The sequence below is a fragment of the Pseudozyma flocculosa genome, assembly GCF_000417875.1.
Source record: "Pseudozyma flocculosa PF-1 unplaced genomic scaffold scaffold00019, whole genome shotgun sequence".
NCBI classification, from domain to species: domain Eukaryota; kingdom Fungi; phylum Basidiomycota; class Ustilaginomycetes; order Ustilaginales; family Ustilaginaceae; genus Pseudozyma; species Pseudozyma flocculosa.
The window spans coordinates 377,229-391,309 of NW_006920887.1; the positions used below are offsets into that span (position 1 = coordinate 377,229).

The window sequence follows — 14,081 nt, forward strand, 5'->3', positions numbered from 1 at the left end:
GGTAACGGGTAACCGGGTACGGGGTACCGGGTTAGGGGTACGGGTTACGGTTGGGTACGGGTACGGGTAGGGTACGGGTACGGTACGGTAGGTAGTGTGTGTGTGTGTGTGTGTGTGTGTGTGTGTGTGTGTGTGTGTGTGTGTGTGTGTGTGTGTGTGTGTGTGTGTGTGTGTGTGTGTGTGTGTGTGTGTGTGTGTGTGTGTGTGTACCCCGACGTCGCGATGCCGTCGATCCGAGACGTGGGAGCATGATGATGGAATGGGGAGTTGCAAGGCAGAGGTGACGGCGGCGGCGAGGGGCTGAAGACGCTACGACTGCGCCTGTGCCTGTTTGAGGTTGTTGAACAGCATCTGCGTCGTCGATGGGCACGTACAGGGATGGAGCAGCCGGAGCGTCGGTCAGTCTCGCGGTCCGCAATCGGCATCGTCGCCGCGAGCTACGTGGCAGCAGCGACGGCCGCATACTCACATCGGCACGTTCGATGACATTGTCCTCGGTCAGCTCGTCGCGCAGCGCCAGCGTCCGCAGCCTTCCGACGAGGTCGCGCAACTTGCCGCGCGAGATGCTGACCGTCTCGTCGAGGTCCTCGTCGTCGTCGTCGTCGTGCGCCTCGGCGTCGCCGCCGTCGTCGGGCCGCCGCAGGAAAGGGTGCTGGAGGAGCTGCGGGATCGTGGCGCGGTCCTCGACCCGGTACTGGAGCGCCGATCGGACGCAGTCGAGCAGGTCGGCATCGACGTCCTCAACGTCCGGGTACCGCGGGTCTCGGTAGGGCGTGTAGGCAATCTTGTGGTTTGGGTCCATGATGCCCTCGAGCTTGCGGTCCGACGGCAGCTTGTCGAACGGCGGGCGACCCCAGATCATCTGGTAGAGGATGCAGCCGAGCGACCACACGTCCGACGGCTTGCCGGCCTGCGTCCGAGGAAAGGTGAGGATGAGGGATGGGAACCAGGGCAAAAGGCGTCAGTCCTCTGCAAGCCCCGTCCTGCCTGCAGGGGCCGTCGCACCCGTCTCATCGTCTTGCGGGCGCCACTCACCTTGTAGACCCTCCGGCCCTTGGCCTTGGCAATCTTGATGGCTTCGGGCGCCATGTAGTTGGGCGTCCCGATGATGGCGTCGCGCGAGATGTGGACGGTGCCCTTGGGAATGTTCTGGGCGATGCCAAAGTCGATCAGCTTGATGCGGTTCTTGACAATGAGGAAGTTGGCCGGCTTGAGGTCGGTGTGGACGAGGTTGACGTCGTGGATGAACTGGACCGCCTCGAGCATCTCGCGCCAGTAGTGGGCGATGAGGTCGCGCGACAGCGGCGCCTGCGTGGCCAGGATGCCGTTGAAGTCGCCGTCGCCGAGCTCGAGGAGCTGTTGGAAGGGAGGCAAAAGGCAAGAAAAGAGTCAGAAAGACTGAGTCGCAGCGCATCGGCACGACCGCGGCGACGCAAGGCAGACTCACGATCTTGAGCTTGTCGTTCGACACCCGGTGGCCAAAGTAGCGCAAGAGGTACTTTTCGCTGCCCTCGAGGTTGGCGAGGGTGCGCAGCGTGTTGGCCTCCGAGATGAGCTCCTGCCGGTTCTGCTCGCTCTCGACCTCCTTGAGCGAGACCTGCTTGAGCGCGAAAAACGCCTGCCGGTCCTCGGGCACCTCTTCAAAGTCCTGCGGCGATGCTGCCGACGGCTCGTAGAGCGGGCCCCGGACCACCCACACGACCGAGAAGCCGCCTCTGCCGGCCTTCTTCACCTTGCGGTACTTGAGGCCTTGCATCTGTCACCGGGGGATGAGAGTCGAGGGATGGAAGGACGCGAAGTGCGATGCGAGGTCAGTCGGCTGTCTCACCTGGCTCTGCCAGCTGCTGGCGTGCACTCACTGCAGTCGCCTTGGGCGGGCCCTTGACTAGCTCCAACAGGTTGGCGTGGCTGGCCAGTGGCTGCTCGTGCTGCCGATCCGCCTCGCCCCAGATGAGGTCTGGCCGACAGTCGCTGTATTGCCGGTAGACCTCCTCGTCGATCTCGTCGTCGCCCTCAGCCATGCCCTCGGGCGGTGGCGGCGGCACCGTGGAGGGGACCAGAGGCGCCGCGCCCGCCTTGGCCTGGTTCTGCGCGGCGGACGGCGCAAAGGCAGACCGCACAGGGACAGCACTGTCTGCAGAAGACGGCGGCAAGTGCCTGCGCACGCCGCCAGCGGCAGCCTGGGCGTTTGGAGCCGGGATCTTGGCGGCGAGGATGTCGTGGATGGCGTTGGCGCCCGCACCGCGCTTCCGTCCTGCTGGCTCGATGTTCTCCTTGCGCCCGGCGTTGTCGCCCGTGGCCGCGCGTCTCGCGTTTGGATGCTGCTCCTTCTTGCTGGGAGGCGGCGGCTGCAGCGGCGGTGGCGATGGTGTCGCCGAAGCCATGTTGTGGTTCGCCTCCCCGTCATCGTCGCGATCGACGGCTCGAGGATCGGCAAGGGACGGCTTCGGACTCGGGGAGCGCACCAGCGACGCTCGCTCCAGCAGCTCCGCGCGCGACTTGGCCTCGACCGGGTCGTAGCCGTAGGCCCGAAGACGCGGGCTGACGTTGCCCCGCTCCTCGCGGCTTCCAGATCCCGAGCTGCCGCCGCTGGCGTGGACGCCCTCTTGTCCGGCGTCGGGGCCTTCTCCCGACGAGTTGTTGCCGGAACCGCCGTTTTCGTGCTCGCCCTTGTTGCCGTCCTTGGCATCGTCGTCCAGGTCTTCATCCTCCTCCTCGTCCTGATACCGCTGAACGCGGCGGGCAGGCACATGGTGGTTCGACGACCGTGCCAGCTTGCGCAGGCTCCTGCCGGCGCTCCTGGCTCCGTTGCTGGCGGCTAGGCTGGATCGCAACGCTCGGTTGCCTAGCGCCGGTGTCCGATAGCCCGATCCGGCTGCCGCGCCGGGCCCTTCGATGACGCCGTCGCCCCTGGCCTCCGTCGAGGCCCTGAACCGTGCGGCCATACCTGGCGGCGACCGATCTGGCAACGCTCCGTGGAGCTCTGCGTCGGCTGCTGAGCCTGTCCGGACATGACGTGCATCGGGCGATGACGGTGCTGGCGGCGGGGATTGGGAGCGGTGGAATGACGAGGCCCGTGCCGTCTCGACATCGATGTGCTCGTGATCGAATCGCTCCGCTGATAGCCTGGGTCGTGCCAGCTCGGTGGCTGTCTCGCTCTCATCGCTCGTGCGCCGAGCAACCCGGTGCGGTGCCATATCGAGGCTGCCCATATCGTGCGCCTCGTCGGGCCGCGCGTAGCTGTTCCTGCTGCTGGTCCTCGAACCCGGGCCGGAAGCCGAGCCCGAGGGCGCAAAGTCGAGGTCGTGGCTCGACGGCAGCGGGCGAGCGCCCAGATCGAGGTCGTCGCCGACGGCCTCAAACGACCGGCGCTTGGGTGCAGCGGCCTGTCCGCGGAGCTCAGAGGGAGGCGTACGGCTCATGCGTCGGTTGAAGGGCTCCGGGCGGGATGCACGCGCTTCGATTCCGCTGTCGCCGGCGATGCTGTTCATCGAGGAGCGAGAGGCTATCCGCGCGTCGTCGCGCACGGCCTCTACGCTGTTGTTGCCGTTGCCGTAGGACGACGAGCGTCCCAGGCCGCCATAGGTAGGCCTCGAGGACTCTCCGGCCTTTCCAAAGGCGGCGGAGCTGATGGGTGCATGCGAGCTCCTGTAGCGCGAGCCGGTGGCCTGGGCTGTGCGGCCAGAGGGAAGTATGGGCTGGTTTGAAGCGGGGGAGCTCTTGCGGTCGAGGTAGGCGGCGTGATCGAGGTGGTCTTCGCCTTTGAAGACGGGCGAGGATCGGCTGACTGAGATGCGGGCCCGCTCGCTCTGGAGGAGGTAGGAGGCGCGCGGCACGCCGAGGTCATCAAGAAGGGGGGATGTCGACGAGGGGCCAGCTGCAGCCCTTCTGCCGACGCCGGGAGAGTCTTCGTCCGAGATGGGCGGCCTCTCGCGGGTGATCCTGGATACGGCGGTGCGGGTGCGGCTTCCGATGGCTTGTCGAGAGGATGAGGGGGCGGCAGTGGGGTTGGTGGCCGCCGCCGTGGCCGCTGCTGCCGTCCTCCTCAGATTGGCGTCGGCATGGGGTTCGTCGTCGATGATGAAGGCGCTGACGGGTGCAGGGGGCAGGGGGCTGTCCTGTGTTGGGCTGAGGTCGGTGAGGTGGTGGTGGGAGCGCTGGTTTGGGGTGGCGATGCTTGTTGCGTGGTCTCGTTTGAGGGTGTTGGCTAGGCTGGCTGCGCCGAGGTGGACTGGCGTTGCTGGCGGCATGTTTGTGCGCGATATCGCCGTCATGGCTGGGCGGTGGTGTTGGCGGTGGTGTTGGCGGTGCGAGGTGCCGTCGGCCAGGCAGCGCAGCAAGGGGTGACTGGAGGCGACGAGACGAGACCAGGGCGAGTCGATGGGTCGTTGTTGATATCGATGCGGATGGTCGATGGCAGTGAAGGCCGGCGGTGGATGCCGTTTTGGAGTGGGTGGTAGGGGGTGGCGTTGCTGCGCGGTTGCCTGACTTGACGAGGGAGGAAGGGGAGGAGGGGGAATGGAAGATGATGAGCGAGGTGGAAGGGTTCGAGGCTGGCTGGCGTCGACGCAGAGGCCGGGGTGTTGGGTTGGATTCCAGTAGTGTAGTCCAAGTCGCGGGGCTGGCTGGCCTGCCTGACCTCTCTCTCTCACTCTGTCGGCCTGGCTCGACGCTCTGAGACGTCGGTGGGGGATTATTGGGGGCGCGCCCCGCTTTGCCCGCCAAAACAACACCCTTGGCTTGACTCTTGACTTCTGCCGCCGCTCGACCGCCATAGATTCGGCTTCTGTCCGCTCGTCGTCTGGCTGCGCCACCGTGGCACGTCCGCACTCGACGAGCGGCTCATCCGCAGGGCATACCATGCTGATTTCTGACCGAGGCACTCCACCGACAACCTTGGCTGCACCGGCCAACGAGGGATGTGTGTTTCGTCGTTGCGGGCAAAATATCGAGGGCCACCGTCACACGCCAAAGCCGACACGCGAACCTCTGGCGGGCGGCACGTGATCCAGTGGCCATTGTGGAGGAGGCCGCCTATCTCTCTTTTCCTCCTCCTCCTCTCCTCCTCCTCCTCCTCTCTCTCTCCTCCTCTCTCTCTCTCTCTCCTCGACCACCCTTCCGCCCACGCTCGATGCCCCTGTGTCCCCCCCATCCAGCGCCACCACCACCACCCTGGCTGCGTCCCGCATGTCTGACGCCGTCAGCCTGCTCAGCGACCAGCCATGTGGCCCGTCCGTCCCCAGCCTGGCTCCACGGACCTCCAGGCAAAGATGGACGCCATGATGGGCTTCGATGCCGCGCCCGCAGCTCCCGACCCGTCATCCCTTTCCGCTCAGCCCGCCGGCGGTGCTTCTACTGTCGCCGAGGCGGACGGCGACGGCGACGGCGACGGCGACGGCCCCTGGTCCAGGCTGCCCCGCGAGCTGGTCGACGAGGTCCTCCTCCAGCTCGCATACACCGCCTCCAAACCATACGTCGCGCAGAGCCTCCTCGTCCTCTCAACGAGCATCCATCGCCTCCTGCTGCCCGTCATTTACACCCATCCCATCCTCGCGTCCGCCCAGGCCATCGTCCGCCTCGCACGCACCCTGCGCGACTCGCCCCACCTTGGCCTCCTCGTCCGCGCCCTCTACCTCCGCTGCGAGTTCTGGGCAGGCGGCATCGACGAGAACCACGTCGTCCAGATCCTCTCGAGCGTCGCAAACGCAACCGACATTGTCCTCGGCGAGCTCGAGGCCCCGCTGGCATCGTACCTCCCCGCCGACGCAAAAGTCGAGTCCCTGGCCGTGCGTGTCCGGCCTACCGCCTCCGACGTAGACACCCTCCCGCCCAGCGTATCAGACGCACCCTGGTGGCATCGCATCAAGCATCTCGGCCTCATTTTCGACGATACCGTCAACATCCTGCGCCGGCCGCCACGCGGACTCGCATCGTGCACCAGCTTCACCTTGCGCGCCCCCGGCACCCCCGTCGGCATCGCCGTCAAGTGCAACCGACAGGGTGCAATCGAGGCGGCGATGCCTGACGAATTTGCGGCCATCTCGCCCTCCCGCGGACGCACGGGCGATCGTCCCCGGAACGTCAACACGGATCTCGACCGCTCCCTGTCAGAGGAGGAGGAGAGCTACGTCGTCCGGTCCGCCCACACGGACCTCGCCTTGCCGCTGCCTGGGATCCGATGCCGACCGGAGTTGCATCCAGGTTCCGAGGTCGCCGGCCTCAGGAGGTGTCTCTGCAGCCAGCTGGCCCAGGTGTGGGACCATCGTCTGCGCGCGTCGCCCGGATACGAGTCGATGCGGTCGTCGGGCCCCGATCCGATCCGCTTCGCCGTCGAGCTCGACTTTAGCATGGCTGATCGCCGATCGGTAGCCGCCGAGGTCCGCGCGTTCAAGGTCAAGCACGGTCTCTGAAAGGCGCGCGGCATGGTGCGCCGAGAGGCATCTCGATTGTCCATCGACGTGGCTCGATCAGCAGCGCAGATCGGCCTCGACGCTCTCGACAAGGATCCAGCGCGCTCCCGCTTCCGACTCCCCTGGATCCGCCGCATCGCCGCGTGGTCGTGGCCGGGCGAAACACAGGGCGACGTAGCCGTCCTCGCCGCTCCGTTGGAATCCATGTTCGGCCTCGCCCTTGCGGACGTGGCCGCGCCGCTTGACCTTTTTCGCCCGCTTCTTGCGCGCCGCCTTGCCCGTCTGCCTCGCCCCGCCATCGCCGCCGCCGCCACCAGCTGAGCCAAAGACGGTAAGGTCCAGGGAGGCGTCCGAGTCGCTCTCGTCTTGGTCGCCATCCTCGTCGGAGGAAGAGGCGTCGACGTCCATCTGCTCTTCGCCTTCCTCGGTCTGTGCCGTCGCCGTCGCCGCCGCGGCCGCCGCTGCTGCTGGTGCGTTGTCGCCGTTGCACTTGTGCTTCTTCGACGATGAGGGAGAGGGGCGGTCGCCGACGCCGTTCGGCTGCGCCTTTGCCGTACTGGATGCTTGGTGGGAAGAGCCGTAGTGGTTGCTGATGGGCGTCTTGGCGCGCCACGAGACGGGCGTGTCGCTAAAGCCCGTGACGCAGAGTGCCGCCCACCCTCTGGCTGTTGCTGACGTCGACAAAGCCGATGACGACGAAGACGATGATGATGACGACGATGACAACGACGAGTTGCCGTCGAGGAATCGCTCGACGCGAGAGGCGATCTTGGCAATGAGGCGTGAGGAGAGGAAGCCGCGCCACGTCACATTGATCACGCTCCCCGCCTCGTGCGGTTCTGGTGCGGCGTAGAGGCAGTAGTCGCTCGGTCGCCAGTAGGTCTTGATCCTGTTTCGCCACGTCGAGAGGGAGGGACAGCAATGTGGGTGAGAACGAGGCTCTGGTCGACTCTAGGCATGGAACGCTCCACTGGTCTCCCGCCGGGCTGCACGACTCACACTTCCGCCCCAATCGACGCGAGGCCGAGCCATTCGATCGTCTCTTGCGCCAGGAGCTGCCACTCTGCCCAGCTGGGCTTGCTCGCATCCTCGTCGTGCGCCTTGGCCTTGGCTTTGCCGCCGTCCCGCCACCCACATCGCAGCCTCTCGACGCCGGGTATCGTTGGGCCTTGCGTGCTCTGACAGCACAGGCGGGGCAACCAGACGTCGTTGATGCCCTCGGAGACGGTGCCCCGGCTCTCGACCTTGCGGACCGTCAGAGGGTCGACGAGGTGCGAGGGAAAGTTGATCGTGGTGGGCACGCCAGCAGCGCCGCCTTGCCCTTCCGCCTCGACCTCGGCCTCGACGCTCGGCGTCCAGGAAAAGAGGACGTCCCAGGTCGCGTTCCGTTCCTGCGCCTGCGAGGACGAAGAGGCCGACGTGCCAGCGTCCGCTCCGGCCCGTTGCAGCACGTGGATCTGGCCGGCAAGATGGGTTTCTGCCAGGGTGCTGGCGCCGTGCCGATTCGACCTGGCCGCATCCCACCTCTTCAAGCAGTTGAGGGCCTGCTGGTACCCCTTCTTCCCGGGCACAAACGAGGGAGAGAGGAGGGGCAGCTCGACAATGTAGCGGGTCACGGCGCCGCTCTGGCGATCTCCGGCGCGGCCCGATGCGCCCCGGAAGAAGTGGCTGGGCCGTCCCGTGAGGCCGAGGGTCTGGTAGGTTTCCTTGGTCAGGGAGAGGATGAGGGTGCCCTGACCGTCGAGGCAGACGACGTCGTCAGTGTCGAGTCGTCCGAGACTAAGGGCGGTGAGAGAGCCGCAGCGGATGTAGGCCGTGACGAAGAGCGGGTCGAGGAAGAGAGAAAGGGGAATCCGGGCGAGGTACGACGTCGCCCTGTCGCCGTCGCTGAGAGAGGTGAGTTCGGCCAGAAGGGATTGAATTGTTGCTGGCGGTGACGCCGGTGTGTCCGATGCGGATGAAGGCGACGGGCAGTAAGGCAGGATCAACTCGAGCTGAGGGGCAGGGGAACGCAACGCAAGGGGCCAGGACGCAAAGTCAGCACTCTCGCGGTCGCAGCACCGTCCTGGCTGGATCGCGCGCTGCTCACCGAGTGGTTGAAGGGATGCTGATCGACCAGCCTGACTAGCCTTGTATCTGCCCGAGCAAGCTCATCGGTAGCAGCCTCAGCATTCGAGGAGGAACTTGCCGCTTGCGGGTGCGGCAAGAGGTTGGCGATGAACCTGGTGGAGGGACGAGCGCGTGCCGAGTCTGCCCTGGCGGAGCTGCGCTTGCGCTTGTGGGTGCTCTTGCGCGCCAGCATCGTGGGCGGTGTGCGAGCGGGACACTTCAGTTGTGGCCGGAAGGATGAAGAGGTAAGAGGAGGATAAGGATGAGAAGGGTCGGCAGGAAGAAGCAACGAAGAAGGCCAGCAGGCCGGCGTGGGTCGGCTGCAGGTACGGTGCTGCCGCAAAAACCTTTGGCTCGGGACTCGGACGAGGCTCTGGCCCCCTCCACAAAGAGGCGTGGCTAGCAGGCCAGCCTGCAGGCCATCCTGCCGGCCCACGCCACCAACGCGCTCGGCCGCGTTTAGACGCGACTGGAAAAGGGAGCCTGGACCGAGGCCACCCTCGAGGCTGCATGGTGGCACGCCTGCTCTTCCTCCCCCTCCTACCCCGCCTTCCACCATCAAGGTCCCCTCCTACCCCGCCTTCCACCTTCAAGATCCCCTCCCACAACAACACTACTGGCACCCACCGCACCCGTCTCCTGACCAGCATGCTGCCGCGCAGTACCACCACCATCACCGCCATCATCACAACGACTGTCACCGGAGTCCCGCGATAGAAGCACCCACCTGGCCTCCCTGGGCCTTGATCACTTCGCCGGCCCGCGTCACTTTCCCGCCTCGCCATCGCAATGGGCTGTGCCATCTGCCTCGACGGCTTCTCCCAGGACGCCTCCGACGAGCAGCGGCCCGTCGCCCTCGCGTGCGGTCACCTCTACCACCTCGACTGCCTCGAACAGTGGTACCAGACATCCGACCGCGCCAGGCGCAACAAGCACCACCTCTGCTGCCTCTGCAAGACCACCACCCCGCGCGATGGCCTCGTCAAGCTCTTCCCGCAGGAGAGCGGCGACCTCGACCGCTACCTCGCTTCCCACAAGGCCGAAATCGACGAGCGCCTACTCCAGCCCGCGCACCCTCCCCCGTCGGATCATCACGCGCACCCAACCGGCGACCGCGACTATGCCGACGTCCGCGCCGCCGCCGTCAGAAAGGAGCACGACGAGGCAAACAAGCTGCTCGGCTCCCTCCTCGACCTCAACCAGCACCTCCAGCACTGGGTCCAGGCGGTCCACGGCGTCCGCGTCGAGACCGTGGTACGCTCCGGCTCCAAGATCAGGAAGCTCGTCGCAGACCTCACCGACGGGCAGCAGCTGGCCACCAACGCCCGAGGCGATCTTGATGTGAGTTTCCGCCCGCGCTGCCTCTGCGTAGCATGAAGAGGGCAAGGCGCTGATCGCATCGCAGCCGATCGGACCCCCTCGTCAATCCTTCGACCATGCCGAATCCGATCAGGCCTCGCTGTCGTCTCTCGAGGCCGCCGTCAAGAGCCTAGATGCGCAGCGCACCGCATTCAGCGAGGCGGAGCGTCTGCTCTCGCAGCAAAAGGCCAGGTACCGCGTCAAGTCGAATGACCTCCGCGGACGGGCCGAGGACCACGCCAAGAAGCTCGCCGACGCCGAGAAGCGCTTCGCCGAGCTCCGAGCCGAACGCAAGGCGGTCGAGGACATCATCGCAAAGGCCGTCAAGACCACCGAGGAGCAGCAGAAGCGAGAGGCATCGCTCGCCGAACGCACAGAGGCCCTCGAGGTGCAGCAGCGCGAGCTCGAGGCGCAGCGCAGGCAGCTTCGGCTCGAGACGGCACAAAAGGCGCGCGCCATGGAGCAGACGCTCCAGGACCGCACGCTCGAGGCCCAAGACAAGGTGGCCAAGTCGGCGGAGAGAGAGAACGAGGCGGTGCGCGAGCGAGACGCCGTCCTGCAGAAGAACAATCAGCTCGCCGACCAGCTGCGCGTCCTCCAGAGCGAGGTCAAAAAGGCCAGGATGAAGCTGGACAAGAAGACCGACGAGGCCAAGGAGACGACGCGGCTCAGAAAGAAGCTGGCCGAAACGCAGCAGCAGCTCAGGCTAGAGAGGAAACGCAATGCCGCCTGCGTCGCCGCCGCCACCGGCACGGCCGCCTTGCCCTCGTCGACCTCGTTGTCCGGCAAGTCGCTGGTGTCCGGCGTCGGAGAGATGGCGCTGCCCGACGGGGTCCGGTTCGGCCACCCGACGGACGCAAGAGCTTGGACGCAAGGCGGATCCGATGCATGCCTGCCGGACTCTTCGCCGTCGTCAAAGGCCGCCGTGGCCAAGGCGGAGCGGGCTGGCAGCAACGGGCTCAGCCTGCCGTCGAGCACGCTGCTGGTTGAAAGCGAGGACCTCGACGACGAGCTGCTGCAAGACAGCCTCTACCCGATGCCCGGCCTCGCCACATCTCCGGGCCCGAGGACCGGACTCGCTCGCTCCGTCTCTGCCCGATCAGCCGGTGTGGGCGCGCATAGGGACTTTGGCACCAAGGCTCGTCCGGCAACGTCTCCGTTCAGAGCCACGGTCAAGCCGCGGCAGCCGCTGCTGTCGATGCGCCCGCACCAGGGCACGATCCACTTCCACCGATCGAGCAGCGATGGCGCCGTCAAGTCGTCGTCGCCGCCGCAGCCGACGCTGTCCAAGGCGGCCATCTCGGCGAGATACGAGGGCAAGGATGAGATCAACAGGTCGGTCATCGACCTATGCGACTCTTCGTCCGCCGCGGAGGATAGCAAGGAGAATGCGAAGGCGGAAAGGAAACGGGCCGACATGCCCTCGCTCAACTCGTGGCTCGAGAAGCGCAACGGCATCGTCCTGGGCCCGAAGCGGAGGCGCAAGTAGGTGTTGCCGGGCGGAGTAGCATGGCAACGGTCACCGGCGTCGATGCCGCACGTTTGGGTCGCACTGCATGTAGAGATAGGTAGACAGTCCGGTTCACTCAGAGATACCCCTCAATCCATCCCGTTATCAAAGTCGATGTCGTCGCGATTGGAATAGCGCTGCGGGTGGTGGCGATGGCGATGGCGATGGCGATAGCGCTGGCGATGTTGATGGCAAGCGACGGCGGTGGAGCTGTAGGTGATGGTGGCGGGAAGAGAAGCGTTCGCACCCTCGCTTTTCCACGCTCATTTCCGTCTCGGCGGGGCACGGGCCATCGCCGCCCTCGCCTCGCGGCGCCGTCGGGGTTCACTCGACTCGACCGGACCGTCCTGGCCGCCAGCATCTTGCCTCCGCACCTGCACTCGGAGACGGCGACGACTACGGCCGCGACGACAACTGCGACAGCGACGACGATGACGGTATTCGACACCCGCCCGCCAAGAAAGGCCATCCTGTTGGCTCTGTCCCTCCTGACCCTCGTCACTCTACTGTCGTCGGCGACAAGCCCGGTCGCCTGGGCAGCATCATCGCCTCGGACCGGCCCGACGACGGCGGACGTGCTATCCTCGCGGTCGGCGTCGGGCGAGGCGCTGGATGCCTCGTCGTACATCAAGAGGCACCCGACGCTGCCCGTGCTGGGCTACGTGACGCCGTGGAACGCGGCGGGCAAGGCGCTGGTGGAAGAGTTCCGAAACAAGTTTGACCTCGTCGCGCCCGTGTGGTACACGGTGCACGCCGACGAGAAGCGGACGCGGCGGCAGGGCCGATACGAGGTCAGGGGAGGGCCTGCGTCCAAGGCGGATAAGAGGTGGGTCGAGAGGCTGCAGAGGCCGCCCGACGCCTACCACTCGCCCCTCAAGGTCGTGCCGCGCTTCCTCCTCGAAGGGTGGCAGCAGCGCGACTATGTCGAGCTCCTCTCGAACCGCACCCTCTGGTCCTCTCTCGCCTCGTCCCTCGTCGACGAGGTGCAAAGCCGAGGCTACGACGGCCTCGTCTTCGAATCCTCGGCCACTTACCTGCTCCAGGAACCCCTCTCGCTGCTCGCCACGTCGCTCCACGACGCCGGCAAGCTCCTCGTCCTCGTCCTCCCGCCCATCCGCACCCGCACCTCGCTGGGCGTCCGTCCCTCGTCGACGTTTGAGTCGCAAAACACCATGATCCTCCAGTCGCTCCCCGCCCTCTCCAAGGTCGCAGACTACTTCAGCATCATGACCTACGACATGACCGGCGCCGGCGGACGCGAGGCAAAGGTGGCCGCATCCGACTTGCCCGCCGACAGCCCGCTGCGCCAGGTCAAGAGGGGCACCCTGAGGCAGCCCGGTCCCAACACGCATCCGGAGTGGATCCGAGAGAACCTCGTCGCCGCCATTGAGTCGAGCGGCTCCGCCGGTGGCGACAACGACCAGGGCGCTCAGGCGCCATTTGGCATCGACGAGGCAGCCATGGATCCGACCAACCCGTTCCCCAGCGCCATCGTCAGCGAGACGACGCTTTCGTCGGTCCTGGGCCCAAAGTGGCTCATGGGCCTGCCCATGTACGGCTACACCTACCCGCTCTTCTTTCTCGATCTCGAGACGGGCAGGGGGATACCGCTCGATCCCTCCTCCGCCTCGGCGCTCCACTCGCCAACGACGCTGCCCATCCTGCGCGGACCAGGCCGACCTCTGACGTCGGCCGACATCGTCCGGCTCTTGAAGACCCACCGGCCCTCCAGTCTCGAGCTCGACGACGAGTCCGGAGAAAGCTTCTTCGACTACCTCGAACCCTCGTCGGCCGCCGGCAGCGGCAGCGACGGTGGCGGTGGCGGTGGCGGCGGCGGTGGTGGAGAGGACAAGGTCTTCTGGCGAGCCTACATCCCCACCGGCCTCAGCATGGACACGAGAATCGAGGCCGTGCTCGACGTACAGGCCGGCTTCGACGTCGAGGCGCAGACGGCAGGCCGTGATACGCACGGCGGACGTGCTGGCGGCCAGGGACTGGCGCTGTGGGAGGTCGGTCAGGCAGACAGAGACCTGCTCGCTTCGCTCTAGAAGGCCCGGCAGAGGCTTCGCCGCGAAAAGCAAATGCAAAGCCAGGCCCGAACCGTCGGTGTGCGATGCCATGCGGTGCCGTCGTCCCAAATGTGAGGCTGAGAGGGATGCTGTCATGCAAAGTGCCCAGACAGGCTCGAGTGGGGCCGAGCATAGCACGACTGGCAGAGGTAGGACGGTGACCAAACAGATCCGTGTTTCGATGTGTGTGTGCGCGGCGGAAGGCGGCTCGGGACGGCGCTCTACTGGACAGACGGGCAGACGGGCAATCGATGCGAGTTGGGTTGCAAAGGGGACGTGGTATAGGACTGGACGACTCGGCCAAGGGTTGGGCTGGCGGGAAGCGGCGGCATCCCTCGAGGGCGAAGGCGACGAGGTGCAGACGGACGCCGGCGGCAGCAGGCGACGACGCGATGGCCCCTCGATCGTGCAGCTCGACTAGGCCAGCATGTGCTGCTGCGACTGCTGGGAATGGCTGCTGCCCTGCTGTTGCTGTGCCGACTGCGGCTGCGACTGCGACTGCGGCTGCTGCTGCTGGTGATGCTGCTGGTGTTGATGTTGCTGCTGCTGCTGCTGCTGCTGCTGCTGCTGCTGCTGCTGCTGCTGCTGCTGCTGCTGCTGCTGCTGCTGCTGCAGTACTGCTTC

General features: G+C 66.2%; 6 protein-coding genes across 6 annotated transcripts in view; 3 read left to right on the forward strand and 3 right to left on the reverse strand.

The window, feature by feature from the left end:
• Positions 1 to 309: 309 nt before the first annotated feature.
• Positions 310 to 4,274, reverse strand: PFL1_05383 (uncharacterized protein; the record flags this gene model as incomplete). The annotated part of the gene is made up of 5 exons (XM_007882915.1): positions 310 to 351; positions 470 to 910; positions 1,036 to 1,356; positions 1,448 to 1,756; positions 1,860 to 4,274. 5 exons carry the CDS (start codon positions 4,272 to 4,274, stop codon positions 310 to 312), a joined length of 3,528 nt encoding a protein of 1,175 aa, XP_007881106.1.
• A 948-nt stretch (positions 4,275 to 5,222) lies between these two features.
• Positions 5,223 to 6,410, forward strand: PFL1_05384 (uncharacterized protein; the record flags this gene model as incomplete). Its single annotated transcript, XM_007882916.1, has 1 exon — positions 5,223 to 6,410. One exon carries the CDS (start codon positions 5,223 to 5,225, stop codon positions 6,408 to 6,410), a length of 1,188 nt encoding a protein of 395 aa, XP_007881107.1.
• Positions 6,411 to 6,467: 57 nt separating this feature from the next.
• PFL1_05385 (uncharacterized protein) lies at positions 6,468 to 8,712 on the reverse strand (the record flags this gene model as incomplete). The annotated part of the gene is made up of 3 exons (XM_007882917.1): positions 6,468 to 7,299; positions 7,410 to 8,404; positions 8,500 to 8,712. 3 exons carry the CDS (start codon positions 8,710 to 8,712, stop codon positions 6,468 to 6,470), a joined length of 2,040 nt encoding a protein of 679 aa, XP_007881108.1.
• A 596-nt stretch (positions 8,713 to 9,308) lies between these two features.
• On the forward strand, positions 9,309 to 11,367 carry PFL1_05386 (uncharacterized protein; the record flags this gene model as incomplete). The annotated part of the gene is made up of 2 exons (XM_007882918.1): positions 9,309 to 9,860; positions 9,973 to 11,367. The coding sequence occupies 2 exons, from the start codon at positions 9,309 to 9,311 to the stop codon at positions 11,365 to 11,367; spliced, it is 1,947 nt and encodes a 648-aa protein (XP_007881109.1).
• Positions 11,368 to 11,819: 452 nt separating this feature from the next.
• On the forward strand, positions 11,820 to 13,436 carry PFL1_06896 (uncharacterized protein; the record flags this gene model as incomplete). Its single annotated transcript, XM_007882982.1, has 1 exon — positions 11,820 to 13,436. The coding sequence occupies one exon, from the start codon at positions 11,820 to 11,822 to the stop codon at positions 13,434 to 13,436; it is 1,617 nt and encodes a 538-aa protein (XP_007881173.1).
• A 438-nt stretch (positions 13,437 to 13,874) lies between these two features.
• Positions 13,875 to 14,081, reverse strand: part of PFL1_06897 (uncharacterized protein) — a gene marked incomplete at both ends in the record, with an annotated part of 3,251 nt that continues 3,044 nt past the window's right edge. The window contains one exon of the mRNA XM_007882983.1: positions 13,875 to 14,074. Within this exon, the coding sequence (XP_007881174.1) occupies positions 13,875 to 14,074 (200 nt within the window). The remainder of the gene's footprint in view (positions 14,075 to 14,081) is intronic.